Source organism: Sapajus apella, unplaced genomic scaffold (genome assembly GCF_009761245.1).
Source record: "Sapajus apella isolate SASKATOON/1434 unplaced genomic scaffold, GSC_monkey_1.0 scaffold189, whole genome shotgun sequence".
Classification (NCBI taxonomy): Eukaryota; Metazoa; Chordata; class Mammalia; order Primates; family Cebidae; genus Sapajus; species Sapajus apella.
In genome coordinates this window covers 934,409-945,748 of record NW_022437129.1, presented here as the reverse complement: position 1 = coordinate 945,748, position 11,340 = coordinate 934,409, and the positions used below count along the sequence as shown (strand labels likewise).

Here is an 11,340-nt window from a genome sequence, read left to right as displayed (position 1 = left end):
TTTTTTTTTTTTTTTTTTTTTTTTTTTTTTTTTGAGACCAAGTCTTACCCTTTTGCTCAGGCTGGTGGAGTGAAGTGATACAATCTTGGCTCATTGCAACCTCTGTCCTCCAGGTTCAAGTGATTCTCCTGCCTCAGCCTCCTGAGTAGCTGGGATTACAGGCACGCACCACCGTGTCTGGCTAATTTTTGTATTTTTAGTAGAGATGGGGTTTCGCCATGTTGGCCAGGCTGGTCTCGAACTCCTGACCTCAGGTGATCCACCTGCCTCAGCCTCCCAAAGTGCTAGGATTACAAGCGTGAGCCACTGTGCCCAACCAGCAATTTCTTATTTTTATTTTATTTGTTTGTTTATTTATTTATTGAGATGGAGTTTCACTTTTGTTGGCCTGGCTGGAGTGCAATAGCATGATCTTGGCTTACTACAACCTCCACCTCCCAGGCTCAAGCAATTCTCCTGCTTCAGCCTCCCGAATAGTTGGGATTACAGGTGCCTGCCACCACACCTAATTCTTTGTATTTTTAGTAGAGATGGGGTTTCACCCTGTTGGCCAGGCTTGTCTCAAACTCTTGACCTCAGGTGATCCACCCACCTTGGCCTACCAAAGTGCTGGTATTATAGGCGTGAACCACCATGCCTGGCCTTATTTTTTATTTTTTTGAGACAGGGTTTCACTCTCATCCACACTGGAATGCAGTGGCTCGATCTCAGCTCATTTGCAGCCTTGACCTTCTTGGTTGATGTGATTCTCCCACCCCAACCTGGGAGAATAGCTGGGACTACAGGCATGTGCCATCATGCCTGGCTAATTTTTGTACCTTTTGTAGAGATGGGGTTTTGCTATGTTGCCCAGGCTGGTCTCAAACTCCTGAGCTCAAGCAATCTGTCAGCCTTAACTTCCCAAAGTGCTGGTATTACAGATGTTAGCTGCCATGCCAGGCCATGAAAGCAATTTTTAAATAGTAACTTATTAAATATAGTATTATGTGTAGTACTTATTTAATATAGTGCAACTCATTTTAAACTATTTATAGGCTGGGTGCAGAGGCTCATGCCTGTAATCCCAGCACTTTGGGAGGCTGAGGCAGGAGGATTACTTGAGGTCAGGAGTTCGAGACCAGCCTGGCCAACATAATGAAAACTTGTCTCTACTAAAAATGCAGAATTAGCCCGGCATGGTGGTGTGCACATGTATTCCCTGCTACTTTTGAGGCTGAGGTGAGAGGATCGCTTGAGCCTGGGAGTTCAAGGCGGTAGTTAGCTATGGTCATGCCACTGCACCCCAGCCTGTATGACAGAGTAAGATCCCATCTCAAAAAAAACAAAAACAAAGAAAACTATTTATGTGCTTGTGTCTGCTTTATTTTTAAAGGTCTAACTCATCTTATTACTATGGATTTACACCAGAAGGAAATTCAGGGCTTCTTCAACATTCCTGTTGATAATTTAAGAGCATCTCCCTTCTTATTACAGTATATTCAAGAAGAGGTGAGCTAGCTCAAACTTTTTTATTTCAATATTCTGATTAAGGTTGAAAGATGTATTTCCATTTCCTTAGGGTATCCCTAAAGGATTAAAACTTGATGTATTCTACTTAAAGTACCATTATACTTTATAGATATAGTTCTATGTATTTTAGAATTCTGAATCTGCAATTTGTTTCTTTAGTTAAGCTCTTAAAATTGCTTTTTCTTTTGGACCTCAAGTACCTAGAATTGGACTATATGATTGTAATGAGTAATTTACCCTCATTACTAGTCTATGCTTGGTCCTGGTCCTGTTTTACATATCCATCTATCCATCCTGTCTCTCTGTCCATCCAGTTATGACAGTCAGCATCCATGATCCCACCTCCCAGCAAGAAAACTAGAATCATCATAATGACTTAGAGCTGCTCATGGGCTCCTTCCCTGCCCTATCCCCTGCCTCCTTCCACCCTAGGGAACCACTGCCCTCAAACAACGTTGAATTTGTCAAATGCTTTTTCTGTATCAGTGGAGATGATCATGTTGTTTTTCCTTCATTCTATTAATGTGGTTTATTACATTGATTTTTCTCATGTTGAACCACCTTTGCATCCTGGGATAAATCAGACATATATTTCTAATATAGTCACGTTTGTTTTTCTTTGATATGAGTTAGCACTTTTGTGATTTACTATTTAAGAAGGCTTTTAAATTTTAAATTTATATTGTACTTAGCTATTTTGCTGTTAGCCGTTTTTCTTATATAAATTATTTCTCCCTTTAATAACTTTTCTAGAGAACTTTTTGCAGTACTATATTTAAAAGATGGCAGTTTTTAGATTTCTGAGGAACTTCTTTCTGGTAAGAATACAGGGCTTCCTCATTCTCCAGCAACTGAAATAAGCCCTTATAGAGAAAATGAATTTAAGTATTTTTGAAAGAGAAAAATGTAAAATATTCTGCTTTTTTTTCTTTAAAATTATACACAGGAAACATAAAAACTCTAGGCTGGAAGCAGTGGCTGACACCTATAATCCCAGCACTTTGGGAGGCTGAGGCGGGTGGATCACTTGAGGTCAGGCGTTCAGACCAGCCTGACCAACATGGTGAAACCCTGTCTCTACTATAAATACAAACTTAGCCAGGTGTGGTGGCACGCACCAGTAATCCCAGTTACTTTGGAGGCTGAGGCAGGAGAATTGCTTGAACCCGGGAGGTGGAGGTTACAGGGAGCCAGGATTGTGCCACTGCACTCCTGCCCGGGTGACAGAGCGAGACTCTGTCTCAAAAAAAACAAAATAGAAAACACAAATAGTCTAATAAATTCAGAAAATAATACAGACTTTAATTCTACCCGCAAAATTTTTCGTTGTTTTGAGACAGGTTCTTTCTCTGTCACCCAGACCAGAGTGCTGTGGTGCCATCATAACTCACTGAAACCTTGAACTCCTGGGCTCAAGAGATTTCTCCCACCTTAGCATCCTGAGTAGCTGAGACTAGAGGTGTGCCACCATGCCTAGCTAATTTTTAAAAAATATTTCTAGAGTTACAGTCTTCGTATGTTGCCCAAGCTGGTCTCAAACTCCTGACCTCAAGCGTTCCTCCCACTTCGGCCTCCCAAAGCAGTGTGATTACAGGTGTGAGCCACCATGCCTGGCCTAATTTTACCTGAATATTATTCTCAGTTGAGAGAGAAGGTGAGATAAAATTAGCAACTGTCTTGGTAAGGAAGGTTGAAGAGGTTTAGGCAGAGAGAGGGTGAGAAGGTGGGCCTTGAATGTTGTTTGGTTAGCAACTAACAACATGGAGAAACCTGTCATTTTAGAAGAAACAGAGTAGTCACTATAGACTTATATGGGTTGCTGTCCACATCTTGTGGTTTTAAGGGATGTTTCCACTCAAGATAAAGGCATGTTGTGTGCCAGTGTCTCAAGGCACAAATGATGATAGCACCTCTTGAGGGATGCCCTGTGGGTGATCCTAAAGAACGAAGGCTGGGGCACCCTCATGCTGGTTGCAAGAGCAGGCTGGAAGCCTAACCTTAGTCATTGCCTATAGTGCTGGCTTCTACCTCAGGATGACACTGCCTTCTACCTGAAAAAAAATACTCATTTCAGGTTCATTGTTGAGAAGAAGTCAAGGCTGGATGTGGTGACCCACACCTATAATCCCAGCACTTTGAGAGACCGAGGAGGTTGGATTAGTTGAGTCCAGGAGTTCAAGACCATCCTCAGCAAGATGGTAAAACACTGTTTCTACAAAGAATGCAAAAGTTAGCCAGGTGTGGTGGTGCATGCCTGTAGTCCCAGCTGCTAGGGAGGCTGAGAAGAGGATTGCTTGAGCCTGGGAGATTGAGGCTTCCCAGGAGGTCGAGGCTGCAGTGAGCCGTGATCTGAGCAACAGAGTGAGACCTTGTCTCAAAAAAAAAAAAAAAAAAAAAAAGTCAGGATTGGCCTCTCTGTCAACATTTATGAATCAGCAAACTAGGGAAATGGTTTTATTTTTGATATTGAGCTAACAGTGATGACATTTTAATGATAACATTTTAGTTTTAAAATTTTCTGTCTTTCAGAAAAAAATTATTTAAACTACAAAAATGAAATACTAGACTGAACATGGTGGCTCATGCCTGTAATTCCAGTACTTTGGGAGGCCGAGGCAGGCAGATCACAACGTCAGGAGTTTGAGATCAGCATGGCCAACATGGTGAAACCCTGACTCTACTGAAAATACAAAATTAGCTGGGCGTGGTGGTCTGTGCCTGTAATGCCAGCTACTCGGGAGGCTGAAACAGGAGAATCACTTATATTTGGAAGGTGGAGGTTGCAGTGAGATGAGAGTGAGCCATTGCACTCAAGCCTGGGCAACATGGCGAGACTCCATCTCAAAAAATAAAATAAAATAAATACTTTATGGGAACTTAGTGTTAAAAAGGAATTTTTGTTGTATTTGCCCTTTTTTTAGAGACAGAGTCTCACTCTGTCGCCCAGGCTGGAGTGCAGTGGTGTGATTTTGGCTTACTATAACCTCTGCCTCCTGAGTCCAAGCAAGCATGCCTGGCTAATTTTTGTATTTTTAGTAGAGGTGGGGTTTCACCTTGTTGGCCAGGCGAGTCTTGAACTTCTGAACTCCACTGATCTGCTTGCCTCAGCCTCCCAAAGTGCTGGGATTTCAGGCGTGAGCTACCACTCCTGGCCTGTATTGCCTTTTTATAGTATGCGTATCTTGTCTCTTTTATTTCCTTGTGTTAGAGCTTCTTAAAGCAGCAGGGTAGATACTCATGTTTCACTCAATCTAAGGTTCTGTCAGTCCAGCCTTACATTCTTTTATGTCACCAAGAAAGAAGAAAACACTGCTAATTATACTGTGGCACTGTGCCTTCTTGTCACGTAGTGATCATATTCTGCAGGTTTTGATGCTGACACTTTCCTCTCTGATAACTCTTACTTTCTGTATCTCTTGTGTTTGTCACTGGAATTTAAGCACCTTCTGCCAGACTCGGAAAATTCTAGTATTAGGAGGCTTGTTGCCTTGAAACTTTTGCCATCTATTCTGAAAGCATCTGGCAGTGTCTGTTGCCTTCTACTGCATTGCTGGGCATGTGTCAGGCAGTCTTCTTCCGGTTCAGTCCTTTTCACAGTTTCACCTACTGGTAGGGATCTTCCTTTCCTAAGTTTTTTTTTTTTTTTTTTTGAGACGGAGTTGTACTCATGTTACCCAGGCTGGAGTGCAATGGCGCGATCTCGGCTCACCGCAACCTCCGCCTCCTGGGTTCAGGCAATTCTCCTGCCTCAGCCTCCTGAGTAGCTGGGATTACAGGCACGCACCACCATGCCCAGCTAATTTTTTGTATTTTTAGTAGAGACAGGGTTTCACCATGTTGACCAGGATGGTCTCGATCTCTTGACCTCGTGATCCACCCGCCTCGGCCTCCCAAAGTGCTGGGATTACAGGCTTGAGCCACCGTGCCCGGCCTCTTTTTTTTTTTATTCACATTTTTATTAGGAGCCAGGAGAGGGCCCACCTTGGTCAGTGGAGGTGCTCCCAGGTTCTTCAGCCACTCCAGGCTGGGCCCCTGGGGGTCCTAGGGGTGGCGGGTATGTCAAGCATGTTCCCATCATTGCGGACAGGCACTGGGTAGTTGTAGGGCGTGGCCTTGTTGATCATGACAGAGTACTTGAAGTAGGGGATGAGTGGGGTCGGAATTATAGCGAGGGTCCCGATGAAGAAGGACATGACCAGTACTGGCTCCTTGGCCCAAGCATTCGTGAGGAAGGCGCCGAGTCTCGCGGCCCTCTTGGTCTCGATGGCGGTGACAGCCAGTAATGTTTTTTCATAGGTAGGTTCCTTTCTTCATTCTCCAAAGGAGAATTTTACTTTGAACTTTTTCTTTTTTTGGAAAACATTCAACTAACCAAGCATTTTTGGGTCTGTTGGAATTTACCGTTTCGTTGATTGTTGGAATAGCCTCTTAGAGACATGCAGTAATGTCTGACTTCCTGTCCGTCACAGATCCCAGATTACAGAAATGCAGTAATCGTGGCCAAGTCTCCAGCCTCTGCGAAGAGGTAGGTGGGAATCTCACAACCTCTTTTTGGATCTACTTCTAAGTATTGTGTCCCTGATGAGTTCCAGGCATTCTAAATTGAACTTCAGTGGTTCCCAGTGATACGTCTTATTTTTCTTCCATGGATGGGTATTTTAAGATCATTTTATCAACTCCATTTATTAAGTAAATATTTTAGTTTCCTCTCTTTTTTTCTAATCCTAATCTATGATTGCCAGACATATTTTTAAAGTTATCTTCTACTTACATTTTCTTTTCTTTGTATTTTATTATTTTTTAAAATTTTATTTATTTATTTTTGAGACAGAGTTTCGCTCCTGTTGCCCAGGCTATAATGCAGTGGCGCAGTGTTGGCTCACTGCAACCTCCATGTCCTGAGTTCAAGTGATTGTCCTGCCTCAGCCCGCCAAGCAGCTGGGATTACAGGTGTGCACCACCACATCCTAATTATTGTATTTTTAGTAGAGACGGGGTTTCACCTTGTTGGTCAGGCTAGTTTCGAACTGCTGACCTCAGGTGATCCACCCACCTTGGCCTCCCAAAGTGCTGGGATGACAGGTGTGAGCCACACGCCTGGCCTTATTTTTATTTTTAATAGTAGAAACAGAGTTTTGCCATGTTGTTTAGGCCAGTCTTGAACTACTGAGGCTCAAGTGATCCACCTACCCAGCTTAGCCTCCCAAAGTGCTGGGATTACAGGCATGAGCCACCATACCTGACCTCAATCATATTTCTTGACCAAAGCCATCCAGGTTTGGGGAAAACGTTCTAGTGTTTACCCCAGACCCAGATTGACAATCACTTGTCAATCTTCAAGTCTAGTGTTTACAGTATTGGTGAATATTTACAGTACTGGTGAATATTTACAGTACTGGCAAACAACTTTGTAGGTGTTTAGTGCCTCTTATTTGAGGAACTCAGAAATTGATTAACAGAATTTTATTCAGCTGACAACCCAGTTATTTGTATGTGTTAAAGGTGACACTTTATGAAACTGGCACAACCTGAGGCGTATAAAAGGGGCAGCCTTGAGAGTTAATAGAGTGACTTACATGTAACCTAGAGGAACCGATGTGTCACTAATACATACTTAAAATTGTATGTTGGTTGAGAGGATTTCATATACCAGTGTTTTGTGGAGAAACTACCCCATGGTAGAGGGAAAGAATGAAATCACTTGTAGGAATAAAGCCTTTTTCCTAAAAAGCCCTTTTAAAATTGTTTTCCAGTTAAATACCTTTGCTCACTGGATTGTTGTTGAGTCCTGTGTAATGAAAGAAAGCGTAGGATACCTCCACTCTAGGCCCATGGGCTGGCAGTATTGAAGGAGGGAGGAGAACTTGCACACAGTAAACCATTGATTTAAAAAGCATTTCACATAGGTCATTGGACATTATAAATTAAGAATAACACTTTAATATGTGGACTTAGTATATTAAATAAAATAAATTGGCATTTGAAATAAAACCATTACATGGCTGTGTTCTTGTGGCTGACTTTCTCAACTCAGCCAGGCCTTGTGTTCACCCAAGTAGCTGTGTCCTTCAAGTAGCCGTATCATCTGGTCTCCTCTTGTCCATTTGATTAAATTGTAAGAAACAGACTGAATTTTAGAATGTAAACTTTTCAAATAGCTTTTCCATTTATTCAAAGGCTGAATTAATTTTATTTAGTAATTTTTCTCTTGATATACATGCTTTAAAAAAATTAAAAGTGAAAAATCACACATGTACAAACAATCATTTTAAAGCATGGAATTCACTGACATTTAGTGCATTCATGGTGTTGTGTAACCACCACCTGTCTCTCTTTTCAGAACATTTTCATCATCCCAAAAGAACACCTTGTACCCATTCAGCAATCATTCCCTATCCCTTCACCCTCTGTCCCTTGGGAGCCACTAATCTGATTTCTGTTTTTGTTCATTTACCTATTCTGGACATTTCATGTAAATGGAATCACATAGTTTGTGCTCCTTTGTATCTGGTTTCTTTCACTTAGCATGTTTTCAAGATTTATCTATGGCGTAGCATGCAGTATCTCAGTCCCTTTGATTGCTGAGTAATATTGCATTGTATGTGTATACTGCAGTTTATCCATTCATCTGTTGATGGACACTTATGTTGTTTTTACCTTTTGGCTATTATGAATAGTACTCCTGTGATTATTCATGTATTAGCTTCTGTGTAGACATAAGTTTTCGTTTCTTGTGGTTATCTATTAGGATTGGAATTGCTGGGTCATATAGCAATTTTGTTTATGTTTCGAGGAACTGCCAAGCTCTTTTCCACTGCAGCTGCCCATTTTACATTCCCACCAGCAGTGTATGAGAGTTCCAGTTTCTCCACATCCTCACCAACACTTATCCTCTGATTTTTTTCATTATAGTCATTCTAGTGGGTGTGAAATGATACCTTATTGTGGTTTTGATTTGTATTTCCCTAATGATTAATGACAGTGATGTTGAGTATCTTTTTTTTTTTTTTTTTTTTTTTTTTTTAATGAGATAAGGTCTTGCTATGTTGTCCAGGCTGGGCACAAACTCCTGGGCTGAATCAATCCTTCTGCCTCAGTCTGCTGACATATTTTTATATGCCTTTTGGCCATTTGTGTATCTTTGGAAAAATGCCTATTCACACCTTTTGCCCATTTAATAATTGGGTTGTCTTTTTGTTGAGTTGTAAGCACTCTTTATGTATTCTACATACTAAACCCTTGTTAGATACATGATTTACAGATACTTTATATCTTCAGATTGTCTTTTCATTTATAGTGTTCTTTGACACAAAATGGTTTTAATATTGATAAGGTTCAATTTATCTTTTTTGTTTGTTATTGCCTCTGCTTCTGATGTTATGCCTAAGAATCCATTGGCCAGGTGCAGTGGCTCATTCCTGTAGTCTCAGCACTTTGGGAGGCTGAGACAAGAGGATCACTTGACCCCAGAAGTTTGAGAACAGCCAGAGCAATATAATGGACCTTGTTTCTAAAAAAAAAAAAATTAATTGGGTGTGGTGACATGTGTCTGTGGTTCTGGCTACTTGGGAGGCTGAGGTGGGAGGATTGTTTAAGCCCAAGAGGTCAAGGCTGCAGTGAGCTGTGATTGCACCACTACATACCAGTCTGGTTGGCAGAGCCAGATCCTATCTCAAAAAAAAAAGAATCCATTGCCAAATCCGAGGTCATGAAGTTTACCTCTATATTTTCTCCTAATGCTCTTATATTTAGGTTTTTGATCCTTTTTTTTTTTGTTTTCTTCTGAGATGGAGTCTTTCTCTGTTGCCCAGGCTGCAGTGCAGTGGCATGATCTTGGCTCACTGCAACCTCTGACTCCTAGGCTCAAGCAATTCTCTTGCCTCAGCCTCTTGAGTAGCTGGGATTACAGGCATGTGCCACCATGCCTGCCTAATTTTTGTATTTTTATTAGAGACAGGTTTTACCATGTTGGTCAGGCTGGTCTCAAACTCCTGACCTCAAGTGATCCGCCTGCCTTGGCCTCCCAAAGTGCTGAGATTATGGGCACGAGCCACTGCACTCGGCTGGTCTTTAATCATTTTGAGTTAATATGTGTATATGGAGTAAGATGGGCCTCCAGCTTCATTCTAAGCATGTGGAGATGCAGTTATTTCAGCACCATTTGTTGAAAGACTATCTTTTCTCCATTATATTGCCTTTGCTCTTTCATCAAAGATCAGTTAACAATATTTATGTAGGTCTATTTCTGGGCTGTCTGTTTTGTTCCATTTATATATTTGTCTTTTCTTTTACCAATCCCACACTGTCTTGATTACTACAGCTTTTTTTTTTTAGGCTTAAGTCTCACGCTGTGTCACCTAGGCCAGAGTGCAGTGGCTTGATCTCAGCTCAGTGCAGCCTCTGCCTCCTAGGTTTGAGTGATTCTTGTGCCTCAGCCTCCCGAGTAGCTGGGCTTACAGGTGTGCACCACCACACCTGGCGAAATTTTGTGTTTTTAGTAGAGATGGGGTTTTGCCATGTTGGCCAGGCTGGTCTCGAATGCCTGACTTCAAGTTATCCTGACCTCAAGTTATCCTCCCAAAGTATTAGGATTACAGGCATCAGCCACTGCACCCAATCACTACAGGTTTTTATTATGTTTTTTTCAGATGGAATTTTGCTCTTGTTGCCCAGGCTGCATGATCTTGGCTCACTGCAACCTCTGCCTGCCAGGTTCAAGCAACTCTCCTGCCTCAGCCTCACAGGTAGCTGGGATTACAGCCATGCCCACTACGCCTTGCTAATTTTGTTAGTAGAGATGGGGTTTCACTATGTTGGTCAGGCTGGTCTCAAACTCCTGACCTCAGGTGATCCACCCATCTCAGCCTCCCAGAGTGCTGGGATTGCAGGCATGAGCCACCATGCCTGGCCCTCTGTAGCTTTTTTTTTCTTGAGATGGAGTCTCGCTCTGTTGCCCAGTACCCAAGCTGGAGTGCAGTGGCGCAGTGTCGGCTCACTGCAAACTCCCCCTCCTAGGTTCAAGCAGTTCTCTGCCTCAGCCTCCCGAGTAGCTGGGATTACAGGCACCTACCACCACACCCAGCTAATTTTTTTTTTTTTCTTGAGACAGAGTCTTGCTCTGTCGCCAGGCACCAGGCTGGAGTGCAGTGGTGTGATCTTGGCTCACTGCAACCTCCACCTCTCAGGTTCAAGCAATTCTCCTGCCTCAGCCTCCCAAGTAGCTGAGACTACAGGCACGCACCACCACACCCAGCTAATTTTTGTATTTTCTTTTTTTTTTTTTTTTTTTGAGATGGAGTTTCGCTCTTGTTACCCAGGCTGGAGTGCAATGGCGCGATCTCGGCTCACCGCAACCTCCGTCTCCTGGGTTCAGGCAATTCTCCTGCCTCAGCCTCCTGAGTAGCTGGGATTACAGGCACACGCCACCATGCCCAGCTAATTTTTTGTATTTTTAGTAGAGACGGGGTTTCACCATGTTGACCAGGATGGTCTCGATCTCTTGACCTCGTGATCCACCCGCCTCGGCCTCCCAAAGTGCTGGGATTACAGGCTTGAGCCACCGCGCCCGGCTTAATTTTTGTATTTTCTAGTAGAGACGATGTTTCACCATGTTGGCCAGGATGGTCTCAATCTCTTGACCTCATGATCTGCCTGCCACGGCTTCCCAAAGTGCTGGGATTACAGGTGTGAGCTACTGCGCCTGGCCCAATTTTTGTATTTTTAGTAGAGACAGGGTTTCACCATCTTGGCCAGGCTGGTCTTGTACTTCTAACTTCGTGATTCACCTGCCTCAGCATCCCAAAGTGCTGGGATTACAGGCATGAGCCACTC

General features: G+C 42.8%; 1 protein-coding gene and 1 pseudogene across 6 annotated transcripts in view; one reads left to right on the top strand and one right to left on the bottom strand.

Annotated features, from left to right (window-relative positions):
- PRPSAP2 (phosphoribosyl pyrophosphate synthetase associated protein 2) overlaps positions 1-11,340 on the top strand; it is a 67,085-nt gene that overhangs the window by 21,089 nt on the left and 34,656 nt on the right. For all 6 annotated transcript variants that reach the window (XM_032269184.1, XM_032269185.1, XM_032269188.1 and 3 more), the window contains 2 exons: positions 1,373-1,488; positions 5,979-6,034. In XM_032269184.1, coding sequence (XP_032125075.1) covers positions 1,373-1,488; positions 5,979-6,034 — 172 coding nt within the window. The remainder of the gene's footprint in view (positions 1-1,372; positions 1,489-5,978; positions 6,035-11,340) is intronic.
- Positions 3,534-5,947, bottom strand: LOC116543557 (annotated as a pseudogene).